Source organism: Ambystoma mexicanum, chromosome 3q, assembly GCF_040938575.1.
Source record: "Ambystoma mexicanum isolate Mex_15411 chromosome 3q, UKY_AmexF1_1, whole genome shotgun sequence".
Taxonomy (NCBI): domain Eukaryota; kingdom Metazoa; phylum Chordata; class Amphibia; order Caudata; family Ambystomatidae; genus Ambystoma; species Ambystoma mexicanum.
Window position 1 is genome coordinate 66,423,315 of NC_090926.1, and position 24,130 is coordinate 66,447,444.

At 45.4% G+C, this 24,130-nt stretch overlaps 1 protein-coding gene across 3 annotated transcripts in view; it reads left to right on the forward strand.

Annotated features, from left to right (window-relative positions):
- LOC138582131 (zinc finger protein 586-like) overlaps positions 1-24,130 on the forward strand; it is a 110,919-nt gene that overhangs the window by 41,833 nt on the left and 44,956 nt on the right. For all 3 annotated transcript variants that reach the window (XM_069653140.1, XM_069653142.1, XM_069653143.1), the window contains one exon: positions 18,999-19,106. In XM_069653140.1, the coding sequence (XP_069509241.1) occupies positions 18,999-19,106 (108 nt within the window). The remainder of the gene's footprint in view (positions 1-18,998; positions 19,107-24,130) is intronic.

Consider the following 24,130-nt stretch of genomic DNA (forward strand, 5'->3'; position numbering starts at 1 on the left):
CCCTCTGCCTCAGTGAGCCCAGCCACAGCAGACGGTAGCCACCACGCATACCCCCGGTATAGCCAGTGCGATGTGCAGGAACCAGCCTCCGCCCACTGCTATTTCGATGGATCAGGCCTTAGTCTGTGAAGTCTCTGCTCTCTGATGCTGTGGCCGCCCTGGCCACCGGGCCCGCTCCGCCACCGGCAGTGTAACTGATGGCGGTACTGGCGGCAAGGCTGACATTTGCCCCTACAGCACTCCGGAGCTGCTGGCTCTCCCAGTCGCATAGGCTCTGCAGCTCGAGACCACACGTCACCCAATTACCACTCGGCTGCAAGATCTCAGGCTGCTATCAGGTCTGTGAGCATGCCGCAGCTTCTCAACCCCAACTCATTACCACCCGGGGCCTTGGGTCACCATTAACTCGTGTGGGTATCTCCCATTCGCCAGACACCGGATTAATTATCCAGATCTTTAAGAGATGTCACAGAGCTCAGAGTTGAGCGGCCATCCTGGCTGGGCTATCAAGCCCCCCCAACATAAAACGCCTTATGAGTAAAGTGTGTATGGCCAAGACCTTCAAATCATCCCACAAATGGGCCCAAGATCCCAGGACAACTCGCATCCCTCTATGACTGTCATTTTAGACAAGTAACAGCAACAACGTATGCACCCCCAACGCATGTCCATGATGCCAATATGCACATGCCTGCGTCCACATACCACTACTTCCCATGTTGTCATGACCCGGCGAAATTGCCCCTTCTGGACCTCATGGTCATTGTCACGAAGGGCTTGTACTCCTTGTCCCTCCCAACATGGCCGTACCAAGCTCTGTGCTACGCACTAGCTTTCACGTCGTGGCACGTACTATAAATTGGTCACGCCCCTGCGGGTCCGCGCGTCTCAACGCTATCTTCGATAGTAACCCGACGTGTGTTTGCTCTCTACATTTGTTTCCTTGATCCTCTTACTCCCTTCCTTGCCCTTTTCCTGTTCCTGGAATTGCCCCCTACATTGCTTGTTTATCGCTAATCCTGGACACCCTGGAACCACGAACATCCCGGAACTCTGAACGCGCTCTGCAACCTGACGAGGCTCGGGCGAGCCTATTCAAGACCCAAACCACCCACAGGAAGAGTCCTGCGGCCGAACAAGGGAGATCCCGATCACAGGTGAGACGGGGGGAGATTTACGACAGTTTGAGACGCCGAACGATCAATACGGATTCTACCTTGGAGAATGCTATTCAGGACCTGATGCGCGGAATGCAAGAACTTTCCACAGAGATGCAGAATATAAAAGCCGAGAATGCGGCGCTAAGACAGCTCGTCTTGTCACACGACTCTGCGAACAAGGACAGCGTGTTATTGGGAGGAGTGGTTGATAAATACGACGGTTCAACAAAGACCTTACGTGGATTCCTGGATTCTTGTTTGGTACATTTTACCTTCAAGCCCTACTATTTCACAACTCCTAGGGCTAAGGTGGGCTTCATAATATCGCATCTTTTCGGTAATGCCCTTACATGGGCCACTCCTTTACTCAATTCAGGAGATGCTCTCCTGGATGATTATGAAGGGTTCATCGCGGAACTCAAGACCTTGTTCGAACGACCAGAGCTGGTTCACAGTGCTCAAGAAAAGTTACTTGACTTCCAACAAGGATCCCAAGACATGTTGACCTATGTTACCAGATTCAAACAGCTAGCCAAAGAGGCGGACTGGCCCCTGGAAGCCAGTTTTACCTTGTTTCGCAGAGGTCTAAATGAAGAGATTAAGGACGAGCTAGCCAGGGTGGCACGTCCTAGTTCATTCCAGGCCCTCCTGGACTTGTCTATGCAAATAGACTTTAGAATCCAAGAAAGAAAGGCCGAAAAGAAAAAGAATAAAGTATCAATTCAAAGAAATTCCCTAGAGAATTCTACACGGACAGAATCTGCCAAGAGTCCGAGCACTTATTCTGAACCCATGCAACTTGGAGCCTTTCGTGGACCAATTTCCCCGCAGGAAAGGTTAAGAAGAATACACACAGGCTTATGCATGTATTGTGCCTCAGATAAACATCTAGTTAAAGAATGTCCTCTGGCTCCTCCCCGACGCTCGGGAAACGCCAGCTCCCGATCCTAAATGGAGCAAGTTTTCGGGAGAGCGATGTTTGCTCCACATCAATTCCATCCTTGAACTCTCCTGGACAAAACAAATTGGTGATATTACAGGCCTTTTTATCGCCATCCAAAGACAAGGTCTACCCCATACTGGCCCTGGCGGATTGCAGAGCAATGGGAATCTTCATTGATCAAGATTGGCTCAGAAGTCATAATATTCCGTATGAAGCAAGAAGTTTTTCACAGCCAGTGGAAGCAATTGACGGAAGACCTCTTTCCTCAGGACCCATAAGTCTGCAAACTAGGGAGATCCATCTTTCCATAAATCACCATCAAGAAAGAATTGTGTTTGACATTATAAAATCAGCCCATTACCCCTTGGTTTTGGGCATGCCCTGGTTCCAAAGGCACAATCCATATATCAACTGGACTGCCAGATCCTTATTCCTGGGCTCGGAGTTCTGTATGAACCATTGTTTAAACCTGGATACCTCAGTCACAGTCCCTAAAAGTCTACCAAGGTGTCCAGAGACACCGCTCATGGTTTGCAATATTGTACAAATTCCAGAGATCTATCAAGGGTATGCTGATGTATTCTCTACTGCCATTGTTCAAGCCTTACCTCCACATAGACCCGAAGACTGTGCCATAGATACTGAACCCTCAGAAGTGATTCCCTTTGGCAGGATGTTTATCCTTTCAGAACCTGAAAAGAGAGCCCTCCGGGAATACCTAGACACTAATCTTGAGAATGGCACCATAAGACCTTCAAAATCACCAGCTGGTGCTTCATTGTTCTTCATTCCTAAAAAGGATACCAAAGAGCTCAGACCTTGCCTGGACTATCGGGGCCTAAATCAACACATCCTGAAAGACAGATACCCACTTCCCCTGATCTCGGATATCCTTGAAGCTGTGATAGGTGCAGTGATATTCACGAAACTGGATCTCCGAGGTGCTTACCATTTAATCCGTATCCGGGAAGGAGACAAATGGAAAACAGCCTTTAGAACACCCTTTGGTCACTTTGAATACCTAGTCATGCCCTTTGGTCTGACTAATGCTCCCGCAGTCTTCCCGCGTTTTATGGATAGGGTGTTCTCTGACATGTTATTTCTCAATGTTATCGTCTACCTGGATAACATATTGATCTTCTCAAAGGATTCCTTGAAACATGAAGAACATGTAAAGGCAGTACTTCAACGTCTCCGTGAAAATCAACTCTTAGCCAAACCAGAAAAATGTTTGTTTCATGTTACATCAGTTCACTATCTGGGGTTTGTCCTTAGTTCAGAAAGAATTAGTATGGACCCTTCAAAGGTGAAGGCCATACTGGCTTGGCCCGCCCCAACATCTGTAAAGCAAATACAGTCCGTCCTGGGGCTTGCCAACTTCTACCGGAAATTCACTCCCACCTTTTCCGAGATTGTTCAACCCATTGTTAATCTCCTGAAGAAAGACGTTCCATTCAACTGGTCTTTACCACAAGACAAGGCATTCCAACGCTTGAAAGAAGAATTCACTCAGGCCCCCATCCTGGCCCAACCTGACATAAATGGACCTTTTCTAGTGGAAACAGATGCCTCCAATTACGCCATAGTAGCAGTTTTAAAACAAGAATCCGATGATAAGTTGGAACACCCCATTGCTTACCTTTCACGGACCCTGACGACCAGTGAGACTCACTACTCAGTTCTGGAGAAGGAGTTATTGGCCATTCGTCATGCCTTCACTGAATGGAGACATCTACTCCTGGGTGCTAAATATCCAGTTCAAGTCCGTACTGATCATCGAAATCTTCAGGTCCTACAATCCATGGAGTGCAGGAACAGTAGACAAGCTCAATGGGCCTACTTCTTTGCTCAATATCAATTTCAAATCTCACATGTTCCTGGACCGCAAAACATGATCGCCGATGCCCTTTCTCGGCGTCCTGACTACGTTCCTTTGGAGGATAAGATCTATCCTAAAATGTTTCCACCTACAATCTTTGTAGCTCAAGCGATCAATCTCCTGGAAGAAATCAGAGTACTCAGTGGTCAGCATGAGTCCAGCTTCAATAGTCACAGGTCAGCAATTCAATGTGTGAGTCACTGCCAATGGAACCAGATTCCCCAAGTCTCAAAATGCTGGATAATATATCTGGCACAAATAAGGGACCAAAGCATTAGGTACTCCATGGAAATCACATGCGTGTGCATTGAAGACATGTGCCTGTTGTAGCTGAGGGTATAGACAGCAATTTGATCACATTACCTATATAAACTGAACACAGTACAAAACATTAATACCATGGAGCTGCACATCACATGATTGAACTCTTAGCTACCTGTGATAAATACGATGATGTCATCACTCCTTTCCCAGAGGTAGCCTCTCCTCATGTGGCCAGAGGATGGCAGCCGCTAACTTATCCTGACCCTGGGGGTGTCTATGCGAGGGAGGATCACATGAGGGAAGGCGACCCTCAGAGGGATGGACAGGCATCATCAGATGAGACATGGTATCCCCACTTTCCTTTTAGGGATACCCCTTCCATGCCCCATGCCTTAATGGCATATTGTGACAAACCGTCTCAACATTCTGTAAAAGCTGCTGACAGAACTCATGAACATTTTCCACCTTGTGAAACAACATATGCTGAGACAAGGAAGAGGACTGCAATGAGCAAGAATGTGAACCATAATGTGCAGTCTACTGTTCTGAAGAATGTGATTGGTCCAAGATACTTTCCAGTCTGGAGGCTGGACTTTAAATCAGCTGTTCGGAGAAAATGGGGAGACCTTCCTTTTCCAAACGACGGCTTGGAGACCGACGAGAGATGCAGGGTGCAGTGCAGAGCAGACGGTGTAACAGTTTGGGAGCATACCCCAAAGGCAGGCAAGTGGAGGCGGTGAAAGAGGGAGCCGACCCAAGCATTCGTGGCTGGTCGGGGCAGACAAGGAAGTAGCCAGGACCGGGAGCCATGGGTGCAGAGTACTACTGACGCAAAGAGAAGGGGAGAGGCAAGCTCGGGACTGGCTGTGTCGAGATGCAGAAACAGTGGACCATTGAGGCGCCTGCAGAAGAAGGAAGTTGCAGCAGGAACTGGAAGCAAGGACGGGCCTCATTTCGATGCCATGAACGAAAGAGCTCCAATCTGCTGACTGGGGAAAGCCACTCGAGTCCAGCAGATACCAAGGCGAGTACCTGAATGTGTGTGATCAATGTGGGAGAACGCAGATGATGCCGGTGAACCCAGATTGGTGAAGGGAACGCCGAAACCGAGGCAAAGAGACCCTGAAAGAGTGAATTGATTTCCAAGAGTGGGGAAAGAGTAATCCTCATTGGAATTAGTGTAATCTTCATTGCCACAGTACTTTGCCTTAATGTAGCTTGGGGGATGCCCATTCCCCCTTGTACTGAATGAGAGATTGTAACATAAAGTCCTGGCAGGACAGTAAACCAGGCGAAGAGTGGATCTGTGATCCACACCTGTAAAGAATTGTGTTGTACCACAGAACTTGGCTGGGACCTGCACCCAAATTGTATAAAGGAACTGTACAAAAGGGCCTAGCAGGGGAGTATACTAGGCGTCTTGCGAGTCTGTGATCCGCACCCAAGTTGCGTTATCTTGAAAGGAAAATCCTAAGGGATACGCATGCCCTTAAGATTTGAAATTGTATTGAATGTGGGAGAATCCTCAGGAAGGGAGTAACTTCCCTTGGAGTGAATTGCAGCACAAGAGGAGGGAGTTATCCTCTTGAACTATAAAGAACTTGGCTATTCATTGAACCTTTTATTTGGTGGAGAGAATCCTGGGCACGGGAGTCATTCCCTCTGGAACTGTGAACATGATCCATTTGGAACTTTTGTTGGATCTATACCTTTTGTTGAACTTGAACATATGTGCACTTTCTAAGCAAAATTCAATACCCTTAGTTTTAGAATGTGAGGGCGAGGATAGGTTTTCAGACACATGCCATTTTTGCTTTGAACATCTTGACTCTTGACAGACCCTTGTCTAAAACAATCACTATGGGTTCTTTATCTTCGTGTCTCATTCCTGGCTCCTAACATACCCAAAACCCATGTGTGTACTACGCATGCTACTTCAGTCCTTGGATTTAGAAAGGAGTCCATTTAACATTCAAAATGGTGACATGCACAGTGTGCTCGTTCTATAACCTGCAACTAATGCAATATGTTGTGCATGCATTGTAGGATGTGAATGTCAATGCGAAATGGCTGGGGCGGCAAGAACTCCATAACACCATACTTGCATCATGCCCACTCTTCTTCTATGCTGCAGGGATGTTGTGTCTGGTATGTGCATCAGCTTGTCTGATTTGTCCTTTCATGACCAGTCCATACACATCCACAGCCGCCACTTAACACTATGCACTCAGCCAATTGAACTGTCTGGTTGATAACAGAGTTACATGAGGGCTTCGCACCCCTACTCCACTAGGAACTGGGGAATAATATTGTACATACACAGGATTGTTCCTGTTGGACTCTTCATTTTGCAATATTTCATACATTTCATAGGTCACAATGAATGTAAATCAATGTTGGTGACCTAAATAGGTTCTATATATACATTTCCTTCAACATGCAATTTAAACATGAAATGTGGGCACACAAATGAATTATGTTGAGATAAAACATGTATATAGCATGTGCAACATGAAGCTCCCAACATTGAAGTGCAAGATCAACCAATGAAGGTGCATTTCAAAAACACAAAAAAGTAAAAACCAATAAAGCAATCCAAGAAGTTCCCAAATATATTTGAGAATTATAACCAGTCAATCAACTAGACCACAGTCTGTAAATCACGTACGTGTTTTTAATACATGACATCTCTTAACCTACATAAATTACATAAATCATTAAAATTGTAAATGAAAAGGCTACATGCTGAGAAATATATTATTTCAAAATATTCAGTTGTACAGGGTCAACGTCTTAGACGTTTCCGCGCCTAGTTATTGAAGCGCCTTCTTCAGGATCAGCTGATATTACAAAGGACCCTGTATGCAAAAATGACATTCAGTCAAAATGAGGACTAGTCAACTGAGTACACCATATAAATAACAAGAAACATAGTGATTGTCAAATGCTTACTAATCCAAATTGATGGCTGACAATCATATTAAATAGTTCATATGGATCGTTCAGTTGAACACATTTAAAGGGCAACATATATTGCGGTTTAAAAAAAAAAAGGAAATGGCAGAGTAATCAACATACCTCTGCATGTATCTAGCTTTTCTTCCAGTTGATGAAGTGTGAAAAATGTCTGTTGAGAGGAACACCAAACATTATTGAGATCTTATAAGATATTGGAAGTCCTAAGAGGGATAAGAGGACCGTTCTAATCCCTAACTGGTGTCTTACCTCAATCTGTCAGCTTAAAGGGTCAGCAAATCATTGTAAGAACTCGAGTCAGCTTCTGCAACTGTTTCCTATGTTGGATTTTTTTATATTACCATGAACGTGGGAAAATGGAGATGCCAAGCATCGGAGTGGCATCATCAATGTGCGACTAGACGTGATGACATCATAGCATTACATTCAAATTTCCAGCATGCGCCATTTTTGACTATAAACTCTGTGTGGTAATAATACATGTGTTATATACTCTACCGCGTCATGGCTGTGATATGTATACATGCATGTATATTGCACAATTATATAACCAAGGCCCTAGTGAGTATTAATAAATACTAAGAAGTAGGTATAATGCAGTATGTGGTGATTGGATAGCCAACATAGAAAAGGCACATACATGAGGACACCCATAGTAGAATTCCTGATGATTTAAATGTGTGCTACATATTTACACAACAGGGGCAAACTGTTAGGCTGCATATGTTAAAAGTTGTACATTGTCAAAAAAACAATGAATCACATTGAAAGTGAAAAATCCGAATTGAGGCCAGAAATGTGAGTGTGCATCTGGTAGATCCATTTAGCCTCTTTATACAAAATGTGTTGTTATGGATTGCAGTTAGTAGTGACTGTGCCCACTATCCACCAGAGAGTAACATCAGGTGAGTGATTTTGTTGTTTGAAATGTTGAACTAATGGTGTATATGGGGTTCTGCACCGTATTCTAGAAAGATCTTCAGTGATATGTGTATGGGCTGCTCTATAGGCAGGCCTATGTTTCTCATTTTGCAAGGGGGCTCAATGCAATATATTACTTTGTTAGTCTTGCAATTTGTCATCTCTCTTAGTACCCATTTTTTCTTAAAAATATGCAAATGTTAAATTTTTGGGGTAAACCTGCAGACAGTGCCTTATCCACAAGCAAAATGTCCCATTAAGGGACCTTGATTCCCCATTCTTTGTGAGATTGTGGTTTTAGAGTGGTGGGAATGAACCAATTTATCCCACAGGTTACTTGATCTTTTAAGGGCAAACATTGGGAATTCTTCATTTGGGAGACTTAGGACCTCATTACGAGGTCGACGGTATCCCGCCGGTGGCAATGGCGGGTTGCCGTCAACCTTGTAACACTGTTTTTTATAATCTTTTTAGAGTCCAGGGTGTTTGGACAGAACTTTGTAATGCACCTAATTATTTTGCTGTTATTAGCTCTTGGTTTGTAGATAAACCTTTTATTTGCATGACTGACACATTTTTTGGGGTATCCTCAATGTCTTAAACAGATATCCAATGCATTGGCATTGTGTTTAATATCTTCCAATGAGGTACAATTTCTTTGTTACCCTAGGGGGGAGATTTACTCTCAAGCTGCATGGGTGATAGCTTTTAAAATGGAGCAGCATGTTTACAATAAAGTGTATATTCTAATTTACAATCTGCATTTTGAACAGTGAGGTCAGGGAAATTGATTTTATGGCCATCATGTTCTTTCATGAATTGAATATCGATGTAACAAGTATATCACCCATTAGAAAATAAAGGTTTGCAATGTCACTGTGCCAGATCATAAAGACATCATTGATAGATCTCTTCCATATCTTGATGGGATTGGAGTAGGGATTGACAGGGGTGTTGCTAGGTCTGGAAAAGATCAGGGGCTAAGCTAATGTCAGGACTGGCGGGATTCGGGGCTAGCTATAGCCTTTTTGTTGTAGTCCCCGAGCTTACATCCAGGGCTATAACCAAAAGACCCGTGGCTGTAGCCCCTTCAGCCCCCCCTAGCAACGCCTCTGGGGATTGGTCTCTGAAAATATAAAGTTTCCCTCAAACTTTGCCATATATAAGATGGCAGACTGGGTGCAAACCCTGCCCCCATGGCTGTTCCACAGGTTTGAAAAAAGATTTTGTTATCAAATTGAAAGAGGTTTTCCTGGTGAGCAAATGGCTTAACTTCAATTATGAATTCTGTAGGTGCTTTGTGATCAGTTCTGTTTCTCGTCAAGATTTGTCTGATACAATCAATAGCCTCATCTTGTGGGATACTTGTGTAAAGTGACTGAATGAAGTAGAAGGTCATTGCCACTAGTAATCTCCATTCCTTCAACGATATTGATAGCTGCCATGGTATCACATAATAAGACCGGTTTTTTGGGCTCAAAGTTTTTTAAAAAGTATTCCACAAATTGGCTTCTAGAATGGAGCTGCAGCCTGACTCTATGGGTCTACCAGGAGGGTTGAGGATGTCTTTATGAATGTTGGGAAAAGCATAGAGTTTGGGGATTTTTTGAGAGTTACACTTTAAGAAGTCAAATTCATTTCTTGTAATCCAGTCCCTGGTAAGGGCAAAGTTAGTGGTTTCGAGAATATAATGTTTATTTTCAGGCATGGAATTATGTTTTAGGATTTTGTAGTTTTTGTTATCATTTAGTAGATCATAAATAATTTTCTCATATTGTTTTCTGGTTTAATTGGCACCTCTCTGTTGTTCTCTGCTTTAGAAAATGTGTGTCTTATGTTTTTGGGTTGTTTAGACAAACTAGAATAATTGGACACAGAGCCAGGGGAGAAGGAAAAGGTGGCCTATCATCCATGCCTTTGTATAGTGGGAAAATAAATGAATGCCATGTCCAATCACTGCGGCTTTATATGAAGTTAAAATCTAAAAAAACTGCAATAAAAGATACCAATGACAGATGTGAAGGTGTAAGTCTGATTTCCACCTGATTGTTTACCAACTGTTTGAACCAAGTCATTGCTGGCCACTTTGGAGGCAGAAGGTTGGGGGCATGGAAGGGGAGTACTGGTGTCATGATGCCTACCCCCGGGGACCCAGACCAAGTCCCGCAACCCCGGAAGCAGGCATCAAGTTACCCCAAGCAAGCCCAACAACCCCCGCTAGGGGCTATTTGGGTGCAGTCCTGGCGCCTATGGCGCCAGGCTCATATGGAGAGTCAGTCCTGGCACCATAGGCGCCAGGCTCATAGATTAAACCTTACCTGATGCAGACCATGCTGCAAACTTACCTGATGCAGACCATGCTGCAAGAGCTCCAAGCTAAAAGAGGCTTGGAAGGGACTAATTTACCTAGGGACTATTTTTTTACTCGGGTGGGGCTGGGGAGGAATACTTACCTGGGACTACTTTGGAGGCTATTTAAACCACGCCTGAAGAGCAGCACACGCTTCGCGTTATTCTGCATCCAGCAGCGTAACGCTCACCGTGCCTGCAAGTCTGCATCCAGTCTTCTTCCACGCCCGCCTCGAGTTTGGAGCTCCTAGAAAAAGGGAGAAAGAAGGAGAAAAGGTTAGAACAAGAGCAATACCTTTGATCCTTACCTGAATTCCCGATCCATTGCGCCTTCGAGCTGGAAGAAAGAAGTTATTTTATGCGCGTCGTCTCGCCTGCTGCAGCGCCGCGCTGAACTCACCGGCCTTCGCAGCATCTTCACATTTCACTCCATCCTCCTGCATGTTACCGCCGCACTCTGGCACCTAAGGAGAAGACAAGAACAGCAAGGTGAGCCAAGGGAATACACAGAGGAATATCCCCCATAGACCTACCTGATTTTACCACCGGGGGTACTATTCTTCTTCACGGGTCGGCGCAGCTTCCACTGCATCCTAGCCGAACCCCGGCCTCTAAGGGGAAACAAAAGGACAGCAAGGTGAAACAAGGGACTAACAAGGGGAACCCTCCTCACCACAAAAGACTTACCTGATTTTACAGCCGGAGGCATTATTCCCCGAGACTTCATACTTTCTCTCAGCGCCTGAATAAGGGAGAAAGCAGCAGGGTACATATGGACATTATTTTATTGAACTGTGTTGGATAATACAAATCCTTACCAGAACATTACCGGTTGCAACGAGGAACTCTTCAGTAGGGTCAAGCTGCAACCTGAAAGGAATCGGACAAGAGTGAAAGTCAGGCATTTGAACTCTTACGAACGACATACTTATGGCGTCTTGCTGGGAATATCGGAGTCAATATTGTCCTGGAACTCACCAATTCCTTCGAGCCAGTGAAGCAACTGGTTATCTACGCGCCCCTGCGCTCACTGCAGGATGGAGAGCTCATCTTTTCAAATCATCAGGTGAGACTATAAGAGGGAACATCCAAGGTGATCAGTGGGGAGAACAGTGGGGTGGGGGGATTTACGCTCAACTCCACGGGTGGTTAAATCCTTTTCTCCACTTGCAGAAGAATATTTCTACGGGCCAAGCAAACGAAGCTAGGTGGGCCAGTCCAGTCCGTCATCTCGGCCCTACGCGTCACATTGGTGAAGACCGCAGCAGTCCAGTCCAGATCGACGCCTCTGTGGGAGCCAGGTGAGCGTAACAACTGGTTCCAACTCCCATTCCTCCTCCACCTTCTGTATACCATAGTCTTACTACCAACATTCTATTTCCATGTAGGCCCAAACCACTGGATTAGACATAACAAAAGAGGTGATGGCTGGAAAGTTAACCTCTGGAATCGCTCTGGGCAACCTCCCAGACCATTGTTCTTCGGCATGCCAAGCCATTACAGAAAAGGGAAGGACCATATGCAAATCTAGTTTGGTCCCACCCCAAAAGTTGCAGTCCAGCCAGAAATCGTAGGTCACATCCCTACTGCACGAGACCACAAGCAACACCAGTCATGTTTAGGCTTCATGGGTTGTCATCAGTGAGGTGTAGCTTAGATCACTGGGCCCAGTTGGATTGGGATTCCCATCTGAGTATGCCTGTCCCATTCGGCGTGACCTAGATGCAACAAAAGAGGTGATGTCTGGAAGGTGTTGAATTAATCTTAACCTCTGGCATCACTCTGGGCAAAACGGCTGGATGCCACCGAATCTCCATGCCATTAAAACCAGCAAAAAGCATGGGGATACCACAGAAATCCATGAAAAATGCTTCCTACATATATGGCCGGCGACATGTCCTACATTGGCATCACAAAGTGCAGGAACAGGGTGTCAATGCTGTCTTTGCGCACTGTGTATTGAAAATGACAACAAAATCATGTACGGTGCCTGTTTCCATTTAAGAAGTGATGTAAATTGACACCCCTGTGCATTGTTCTGCTTTTCAGACACGTGTAATGACCTCAGCAGTTACCCTATTACTCAGACTAAATGTTCTTGGACTCAGGAAGAAAATGATGTACACTTAGACCATTAGTTGGAAAATAATTGTCTCTTTACAGGCCCTTTATTCACATTCCATAAGTATACATATTACTACGAAATAAATGCATCTGTTATACATGATTACATATCCGAGGTAAGTAGGCAGAGAGATCACGCATCAACTAACGGGGTCTGGAGCGGAGCGTCCTCCCTCTCAGCGAGACTTCAACACCCGGGTTCCAATTCTCTGTCACCTCATGGGGATTGCACCTCTCTTCTTATGGGGGCAAATCCCGCCCTCACAAGTTGCAGACTATCCCCGGCCGAAGGACAGACAGAAAGCATGGGAGGCAAGAGTGGAAAAATCCAGACAGTGGAAAAACCCAGCTCGTCTCCCACGCTCTCGTTACCAGTAACCCTTATCAATGCGCCTGCACATCCCTGACTTCCCTCTCAGCTCGCCCTTGAGCGAACAATACAATAACTATCCTCCATAGTAAGCTCATCTGCTTCATGCTACAATAGCGCAACCATTGCAGAAATCATGTCTTCCTTCTAACTGAGCTCACAAAAATGTCGACTTTCATTGTCGTTTGGAAGTGAATGTCCAAAATGGCCACGCACCGGCGCCATGTTGTTTAGCTAATTTTCACACACGCACTACAATCCGGAGGATGCGCATTTGGCCTGAGAGCAGGCCTCCACTGCTGCAGTGGCCACTCTGAAACACTACGCTGGGACCAGGGAGAATCCCTGACTGGCCTTGGAGCAGGACTCTGTACCAGCTGCAGATGTTGCAGAAGCCTATGCCTAGGCCCGGAAGGAGGCCCATTTAGCCTGCAAACAGATCCCTGCTGTTTCTCAGAAGGCATACTCTGGGGCCAGAGATGATGCTCAACTGGCCCGAGAGCAGGCCTCTAGCCAGAGTCTGGCTAAATGCAATCTTGCCAATGGCTTATCAGCGGTGGTGTGCCATTTGGCCCGCATCATTGATTCCTTCTGTCACTGGATAGTGGATGCAAGCCTTCAGCATGGCCAATCACAGGTTGCAATAACAGACCTGCTGACCTTCCAGTAGCAGTATTTTACCTCATGCATGAGAGGGTGGGTAGGGGTTCTACCATCACCTCTACCTCATCCATCACCGCCTCTGAACCCCATCAGCACAGCATTGCCCAGTAAGACCTACCCTAGGCCGTTGCTTTCCATGTCCCTTTCCGTGATTGTTTTCCCCATTCCGAGTTGGAATTGTATTTTTGTTTTTTCATTTTCTCCCTGTATTGTTTTTCACTGTGTTTCATCCTGGCCTGGTTGGAGCCCAAGATATATTCCTCATCCCCGGATTTTACCCTGGATGTTTTTTACGTGGACTCTGGGCATTTATTTTCTGGCCATTGCCTCAGACATGCTTGTTTCCCAAAACATTTCCCCTGACCCCACATGGTACAGCAGCATAATAATCCTTTCATTCTCTGTTCAATAAGTACACTGCATTCAAGGGTTGTGTAGCATGTACTTTGGTGGTGCGTTTGGGGGTGGTATCTGGCAATATTTGGAGGGATACTCTCTCACATCTATCTGAAGAAGTTGTAGAGAAGTTCCTCAGGCAGCACACGCCCATCAATGGTGTCCTACTGTTGGTCATGTCCTGGTGGTTGTCTGCCATGCGCATTGCCATCATCATCAATGCATACATATTCAATGTTATCATCACAGGGATGTTGTGTCTAATAGCTATATTGTGCAACATACAGCACATGACAATGATGAGGCAGGCTTTCTCTGGCTGGTACATGAAGGCACCACGTGATTGGTACAAACACCAGAAGCCATTTTTCAGTAATGAAAAGGCTTACTAAATGATGGTGCGGGGGTGGGCATTGTTATCAAGGTTTGCATCAATTTCAGGGTACAGCATTCCATTTTCCATGAGTGTACCTGAAATGTGTACTTCTGTGAATCGGGTGGAGGGTAAGCCATGAGGGTTATGGTTCAGTGCTGTTGTTCTATTGCACCAATGGAGTACTCCAGAGCAGGACGTGCCTCGGTGTCAGCAGAGTGCAGGTAGTGCTTTGGCAGCTGGTCACAGTAATTCACTGAAGAGACTGTTAAGGGGCTCACAGGAGTCCGATGGCAGAGGTCTAATGGTGTTCACTGCCCTTTTGTTCAGATACTTGTACAGTGTCAACTGCTTGACACCTGCTAGTGTGATGCCATTGACAGTCATCAGCCCCTCACTCTGCATGAATGCCATGTGCATCCAAACACTTCTGGATGTTGACACGTGTAAGCATGCACATTGGGTTCTGGCTCTGTCACATGCAGTTTGGGTCTGTGATGGCATGTACTGGTGTCATGGTCTGTTGTCATGCACTTACCCAGAAGCCACGCCCGGTGCAGCTGTAATCTCTCCATGATGTGTGGCAGGTTGGTCTGGGCCAGGAAAGCATATTTGCAACACAGACCATCTGTACATTGATTATGTGGTGCATACATCAGTTGATGAAGACATGCTCTTGTGCCCTGGATGGTGCCAGCAAATGCCTAGAACTGGGTCCTGATGTGATGTGGGGCTATCGGATCTGTGGGGAAGGCAATGTTTTGCTGCATCCGTCTCATGATGTTGGATAAACCTGTGAGAGGATGCGGGAGAATCATGACTGGGTGATGGCATATGTTAGGATCAAATTATGCTGAAAATCCCCTGTTTTGCAGAAATGGAGCACTGTGAGGAGCTTCAGCTGGAGTCGGGTGGTCTACGGCCCCTGTAAGTAGCGCTCAATTTCTGCCAGAAGGCTGAAGATGGTGGGTATGTTCAGGTGCTAAGGACTTGCTGGTTTGTGATGTCTTGGTGGGACAATTTGGTCGGATACACCCTGGGTAGGGCTGTGTGGGCTCTCCTACCCTCCTCCTGTCCTGGCACTGTTGCTGGGGTGATGGACTGCCAGGGTAGAGCCTGGGGCTAGGCTGATGGTCTGCCTGAGGTAGAGACTGGTGTTGCTGCTGGGCCAACTGTGCTTGGAACAGGATTCTCCTTCGCTATATCCATTGGAATGACATTGGTAGTTCTTCCATGTTGGTTGGGAAAGTGAGCCAGCTGCATTATGGTTTTTATGCCGTCCCTACTTCCCAAATTGGTGCATGTGTGGCTTGTTGTAAGAGTTGCATGACCGGTTCGGAAGATTGGTGTTACACGACAGACAATCTGGCTTTAGAACAGGCCATGGGACACAGACAGCGCTGCTTGGCTTGAATTCTAACATATTTCGTACCATGGATAAGGGTGAAACATCGATATTAATGTTATTAGACCTCTTGGTAGCCTTCCACCTGTTGGACCACCATCTATTAGTCACCAGGTTGTGGGAGGTAGCCAAGTGTTCAGATGCTGCCTCGGCATGGGTACAATCTTTTCTTATTAATAGAACACTGAGAGTCTGTAGTGACATAGCGAAAGCTCTCCCTAGTGCTTTGCATGTTGGAGTTCCTCAGGGTGCTTGTTTGTCTCCCTCCTTTTATAATATTTTTACCACCCCTCTCTTCAAACTGTTGGACAGGAATAATGTTGAATTCACTAACTATGTGGATTACACGCAATGCGTCATCCCGCTATCAGAAATTTATGAGCAAGATACTGCCAGATTGAATGAGGTCTATGATATTATTCAAGCATGGGTGGTAGAAAATGGGCTTGCTCTAAACAAGGAAAAGACGGAACTCATGGTTGTTGGTACACCAAATAGAATAGAAAAGTTAGGGGAGAATTATACAAATTTCACACTTGCTGGGCACCTTCTGGAGACCAAAACAAAGGTCAAAACCTTAGGTATTGTCCTGGATCAACATCTCACCATGAAGGCACAAGTGAGCTATTTGGTGTCCTCTTCAGCATACCATATAAAACTGCTCACACAAATACACCCGTTTATTTCACAAGCCAACTGTGAAATTATAGCAAGCACAATCATTATTGTCTAAGATAGACTATTGTAGTAGTCTCCTTGTAGGGACAAATACATCAGAGTTTGGAAGATTTCAGGTCATACAAAACAGCGCTGTTAGACTTATTACTGGCCTGAAGAAGTTTGACCATGTCACCAAAGCGAGAAAGGCTTTGCACTGGTTGCCGATAGAAGAGAGGGTCAAATTTCGCGTTCTGGTCATGTTACACAAGGGCATCATGTATACGAGTTCGGTCTATTTGTCCGATGCCGTACAGGTGAAGTCCAACATAAGAACGCTCAGATCAAATGACACACTACAGCTAAGAGAGCCTAGATGTTCTCTTACACAAGTCAAACAAGGTGCCGTCTATGCAGCGGCCCCAAAGATGTGCAACTCGCTTCCAGAAGATATAAGAAAGACTAACCTGATGGAACATTTTTTTAAAAAAATAGAAAACGTAACTATTCAAATAAATTGGGTAGCCGTCTTCCCCAGTAACTTGGTATCCCCTTCCACTGAGGTGCTCTATATGTTATTTTGTTTTGTGTGTATTTGTGCCCATAAGCCTCTGGGTTCCGAGGTGCGCAGTATACATTTTTAAAGTAAAAGTAAAGGAGCCTCCTTTTGGGAAGCCCATTTTTACTCTGCCAAATGTGTTTTTACCTGTTCCAGAAATGGTCTACTGCGCACAGCACATTGCATCTACCTGCCTGCCACCCGCCTCACTGCCAGCTGCATATGTGCACTATGGCATTCATCCATGCCCCTGAGCCTGGAAATGGTGAGCAGGTTAAATGAAGGCCCACCTCTGCTGCATGCCGCTACCCCCTGTAGCTGGCGGTGGTGTCAGGACATTGCATGGGGTGGATCTTGCTCTGTGGGCTGCCCTGCAGATTCCACATAATCCTCGCCCTGGTGATCATCTGTACTGTGAGTGACAGATCTCATTGCTCATGATAAGAGTGATGATCACGTGAATCTTGCTCCCCTGCTTTGGTGTTGTCACCCCTCATTTCCTGCTGCAGACACTCCCTCCGCCTGCAGGATCACAGGGAATGCCTGGATTGGCGGCAGGAGGGTAGACCCTCTGAGTGCAGGCGCAAGGTCTCCATCTGTGGTGGTGGTGGTGGTGGTGGCAGAATGTGCACCTGCAATGTTGCCAGCAGAGGTGGTGATGTCAGTGCTGTTTCTATGGTGTCTGGAGCACAAGCAGATGGCACAAAGTTACTAGCTGGACTGAATACGTTGAGTGTGTGCCTGCCACTCATGCGCACTGAGGGCCATGAGCCTGTCTTAGGCCCATAGTTAATTGTTCTTAATACTAACGTTTAGGCGGTAAAGATATCTTTGGGAAACTACAATGGCAGCGACAGTCTGTTTCCCATTTATCGCCAGTAGAAGGGTTCTACCGTTTACCGTTCACCAGGAAATAAAGACCCTGCTGCTTAGGGAATACCTGGGAGTTACCTAGGGCCTGCTACTCCAGGGATGACCCCACCTCCCCCACCCTGTAGTATGGGATATCCAAGCTACTAGAACCTGTGACCTCCACTTTTACCGACCTTTGTTAACCACAGATTATTTGTACATTAGATGTGTGCTACATAAACCCAAAGTAATATGCATACATTTTTTTTTAAATACAATATATATGGCAGTGTTTTTCTGGTAAAACTGTCTTAATTCATTTCATGACGTTGCTTGTGGCACCAGGTTCGCACATTTGAGTGCAGGGGCGCTTTCTTTATCAGCGATGCCAACCCCCTGATGATGGATGTGAAATAGAATAGTGGTGGCATGGGTGTCTGTCTAGTCATTGGGAGTATCGGGAGAGCTGTAGAAGGTGTGTTGTGTTTTTGTACATGGATCTCTCCATTAGTTCAACCTTGCTGACACCCAGTAGCCAGCCACCCAGGTCCCGCTTTTTGGAGGTTTCAGTCGATGAGGGGGTCCGTCATTTGTTTGGCTGTTATCAAGACTTTGTGGACACACACCTTTGTTGGCCCTGGTAGAGTATCATCATAGTTCATCAGTACAAACAGTGTTGACTCCCTTAGCTGATTCCCCCAAACCACATTACTTCTCATGAAACCACATTCCAGACGTCAGGCCCTGAAGAAGCTGTCTTTTGTGTTTACTACATGCTCCAAACTTTCCGTCCTGACTCAGGGCACAGTGCATCTTTTCAAATCACGTTTGGGAGCACTGCAGGGTGGTTCATGGTCACCTATGATTAGGTTGCTATAGTAATACATTTGGGCGCATTGGTTTTCCATCCAGTTAGGTTTTCAGGCCCTCATGCTCAGATTTATTTTGAAAAAACAGAAAAAACATGAATTTTTAAAACCGTTCTTCCCAGGTCAATTTTGTTGTTATTGTTTCCGAATGTTGGTGGGGGTGGGGGGGATCTGTAGGCTAATACGGATGGAAAAAGTCACCACACATTAAATATGGTATGTTCCCTCTTTGCTGCAGGTCCACGAATTGCCACGTCCGTGTTTTCATTACAAGGAAAAGGAAATGAGCCACCTATTACGACCCATCATGACTTGGAGAAAAAGACACCCAATGATCGTTTGCCAAGTGAGTGGAAATCGTGATTATTCATGGAGCTTCTTCAAATCTCACTGCCGTGCCAAAATACTCTGGCATTGAGTCAGAATCCCTAGAAAGAGCACCCCACTGTGTATACGTGGGAGGGTCTTTCCAGAGATGATACCATGTGCATCAGATGGATGCCCAGAGTGACATGTACAGCGTATACTTCCTGCTAAATATTACAGGTATTTGATCAAGTTGCCCCAGATTGAAAGTGTCATGGCCATTTTGCATGTGATATTATGCATTATAGTCATAACTAATATTGATACATGAGGTTGTAAGAGGAATACTACGGATAAGACACTCTGCCTATACTTGTATTTATTTAATTTTGTAGATATGTAACTATTATCATCACTTGTATCTTGGCACGAGAGGAGGGCATCTGTAATCAGAGGGGAAGAGCCATGTCTTTAAGGCATTTGGAAAGGGTGTAAAAACTGGGAAACTGCCCTGTGGTTTGGGGAGTGAGATCCACTGTTAGGTGGCCTGGGCAGATGAATACCTCATGCCCGGGTGAGAGGTGCAACATTTAGGGGCAATGAAAGGATTAGCCAATGTTGATCAGGGTAGGAAACGTGGATGGTAGTGGTTAGTTTTGACATGACAAAGAACTCCAGTCTGTGGAGGGGCCGGGCGTGGCATTCTGGATGAGCGCGGGGAGAGCGATAAATGATTTGGGAAGACCTAAAAATATTCAAACACAGTAGTCGAATAGATTAGAGGTCAGGCTGTTGATGACTTGAACTTGTTATGGAAAAAACAAAAAATTAAGAATTCTTAGTACAGTGCGAAGATGAAAGAAGCAAATCGAGTGTGCCTAGTAGATATGAGTGTCAAGAGCATTGAGTTTTACTTCTACGATTTAACAACGGGTAATGGGGCTTAACATGGCCTCAACTAGGGCGGTCAGAGAGCAGTAGAGCATAGGTCTGAGTGGGAAAAGGGAACAAGTATTTCCGATTTAGTACCATTCAATTGTAGATGTCGTGCACATCGACGCATCTATTCAGGTTAGGCAAGCTTTGAAATTATTGGCAATACTCGTAAAATCACCATCCAATCTCAGAAGGATTTGGATGTCATCAGTGTGCATAAAAATAATTTGAAGGGAAAAAAAGGCACAGGTCAAAGGATTCAACAAGTTGCGGAAGGGGAGAAAACTAGGACAGATACCTGAGGGGGACCAAGCCAGAAATAGAGGGTGATACAGTCACTCCCTGTGAGAGGCCATCTACATAAGAGCAAATGGAGTCATTAGCCAGTCCTTTGACTCCCAGTGTGGATAAACAAGACAGCGTCCGCCGATGGTGCAAAGCCGTAGAACGATCTAAAAGGGTCAACGGTGTGTAGCTATCTATCACCACTACTAATACTTTGATAACTCCTCCCACTGAAAGTTACCAAAACGGAAGCTCACATTTTAGTTTAGGAGAATGGCTCAAAACCCATACGCTTGACTTCACACAGGAAGCAACAGGAAACAAGCATTGGCGAAGCCAACAGTTCAGATTTGGCTTTTGTGTAGGTGCAGGAAAGACATTTGCCAGTCACTGCCGTGGTGGAATTAACTGGCGATCGATAGTAGCAGCTGCAAAATGCTGTCAGTACCTGGGCATAACATATCGGTGCCTTGCAAATGCCTAATACCTACACACCAGCTCAAACTGTTGGCTTTGCCAATGCTTGTTATAAAGAGGACTCCAGTGAAGGACCCACATAGTGCTTATAAATAGAGTAGCTGAAGGCAGGCCTGGTTAACATATTTTCATTACACCAGTAGGATAGTGACATCTCCACGCAAGTCATTAACTCTCTGAAAACTGCTTTGATAACATACTTTCAGGTGATATGAGCACAACATTTGACAGCCAGGCTTGATTAAGTTAGCTCTAAAAGATGCAAGGAGGATGGGGTTTGAACGAGGAGGGGAAGGAAGTATGTGGAAATGGCCATAGGGATTAGCATGGGCATGGACAGTCAATGGGTCAGTAAATAACCAAACAACACCTACAAGACTTGTGACTTTGCTCGTATGCCATTTCTCCCCAACTGTACTCTAATGCAATAGCTTTGGCTTTACTAATGGCCAAAACTAAAATATGGATTTGGGACTCATAAACGGATTGGTGATCTAACAATGTGTGTGCTGCTGTGGGGAGTTCAACGCTTTGGAATGGGAAGCCTTCCATGTCCCCGGTTTCTGGTCCTTCTGTTACTCCCCTTAAAAGTGGTTTGGATATTGCAAGAAGTCTGATCTTGCTAATGCTTGGAGGATTTGCACTGGATATTTAACAACAATACCCTTTGCTACAGTCCATCGACATCTTTCCCTATCTTCACCATCACCAACACTCGTCATCACCATTAGCACACATTACTTTATCGGTCTGAGCGCGCTTCTAGTGAGCATAATGTAGTTCTTACTACATAATGGCCAGCGGATATCAGGCCTGAAAGTCGTCTTCAGTCTTGTGAGATGCTCCATGTGGTTTGTCAGTGGAAGTCTCCTTCCTATTCCCTTAATCACCAGCCTCCGCTGCCTTCTGGCGCCCAGTGGGCCCCGACTGACCTTTTGGCCAAGAAAGCTGGGAGCCCCGGTGACACGTGCTCACTGCTGCTTGTTTTCTTCTATGCTTGAACTCTGTGCACATTATTATTGGTCATAAATGAAAGTCCATTCAGATCTCTTTGACCATAGTGAAATCAAAGATGGCCTCCGCCTGATGTTCGGAGACATTTGCAGAGCATTCGTGAATTTCTGGGTGATTTTGTTTTAAATGATCATTTTTGAGATTTGCGTCATTTGGCACGCCTTTCCTGTCCTCGTTTTTAATGCCAGGTGTGACCCTTGTTTAAGCAGCCTTTGTGCGGCCTGTATATGGAACAGGATTCGGATAGAGGGCCATTGCCATTCTATGGTCTTTGCTTTTCACCTGTCAATCCATGCAAGTTCCGCCTCATTAAAGCGCCGTGCCTCGGCTTACTCCCTTTTCAGAGAAGCAAGAAACACCTGTCGCATCTCATTTGAATATTTTGGGTTAGTTAAACATGTTTTCGTTGTTTCATTTTTCGTTAAAATCACAGTGCTGCGTAAATGTTGCGTGGAAAAGGACACATTGGGACCTTTACTCATTTTTTAAAGATAGGCCGACTGCGTAACGAAGTGGTAACCGATCTGAGGAGGAGCATCTGGCGTCCAGGCGCAGCAGCTCTTTGGCAATTGTTAATGTTGTTAGACCTCCGGATATGCTTTGCACTGGCCCCTGGAATTTTAACAAGTTTGAACATCCGGCGAGAATCGCTCCCTAGCTATGTTACTATTTTTAGATATTGAAATTGACCACGTGTCAGCATCTGGAGACGTTTTTGTGGACTGTCATTTTTATTTATTATTCATTCTTGGGGTTTGTTTCTGATGTCTTATCTATGTTTTTGAGAATGTGATATTGACTATCCTGGTTATATTTGATGAGGTTTTGTGCACATTATGGTGGATATCCCTGTTATTGTGTTGTTACCTGTAATTGTATGACTTTGATGGATTTGTATCCAAATAAAGTATTGAAGATGAAGAAGTGGGCTGCCAGTTGGCAGTGCAGCTAGCTGTCCCAGAGCATTTCATTTGGTCTGTGGCCTCGGCAAAAATGAGAAATGTATGTCAGTTAATTCAAAAGATTTCCAAATGCTGTTTCATTCCTTTATGACTTTAGTTAAGCACACTTACATGCCAATGTCTGCATTGCCCACAGAAAATGGCTATACCTTTTTCACATTTTGACTAGAAATGTATTATTCCGGCATCAACAGTGCCATGCCAGTTTCACATTAGCCCATTAAAACATAGTGAGATTCCGATTGGGCCACCCATAGGCCTGGCATCACTCTGTCAAATGAAGACATGTAAAGGTAATTCCCAGGGAACATGAGGTTGGTACAGATTGGAAACCCAGCCTGCATGGCCATGCACAGTACGTGTCTAGTGCCAGACACTGGGTGATTCACAGAGGGCCCCACAAAGAGCAAGGATAGCAGCCGGCTCTCTGTAATTGGCCCCACCACAGTGAGCAGCAAGGAATCGCTGCACCAACATTAAGGGGGAGTGACTGCCGATTCATAACTCTTCATGGTATTCTCATGCCCAAGCAAGGGTTAACACACGTTCAACACTTACATTTGCAGTCTGGGCTGTTCCTTGTTTACTGGACTGGTGTGCAATTAGCGGTGTTATACATGCTTATGTCGTTTTTTTATTTTTTATAAACAATTTTATTGCAACAGCCAAACTTGCAGTGCATATAACATTCGTGTATACATCCTATTGTCTACGTCCACTGCTTCACCCGTTCCCTCCCACCTACCGCGCCTACTCTCCCTCATGTTCTACTTCTATATCTTGCGGTGGGGATTTCTTTACAATGTTTCCTGTTGGATCCCAGTCACTTGACCCATCTTGTGCGGGCCCAAACAGTTCAGCGATTAGTTGTTTCCAGGCTAACAAGGTTTCCGCCTCCTCCTCCCCCCAACACTGCTTGCTTCCTGCCATGCTACAGTCTCAGCCTCCGCCCATTTCTGTTGGTCTTTCCACCATGCTTCTATTCTTAGTCTATGGCATGCCTTCCACCCCATAGCGATTCTTCTCTTTGCGAGTACATACGCCAGGTCTTTCAATTTACTCACATGCTTAAGTTTACGCGGTCTGGGAAACCCACCTATCAAGCAAGCCCACACTGTATCCACCACTATTTTAATGGCTTTTTCTTCCAGCCTTTGTGCTATTTCTCCCCAAAATCTCTCTATTACTGGACATGACCAGAACATGTGTACCATTCCGGCATTTTCCTTGTCACATTTGGGGCATGATTGTCGTCCTGCACTTTTAAATTTGGCTATCCTCTGGGGTGTCATATACGCCCTGTGGGTTACATATAGTTGTATATGTTGTAATCTTGCGTTCCTTGATACATTCTTGTGGTACCCTTGGGCTCATTCCCACATCCCATCCC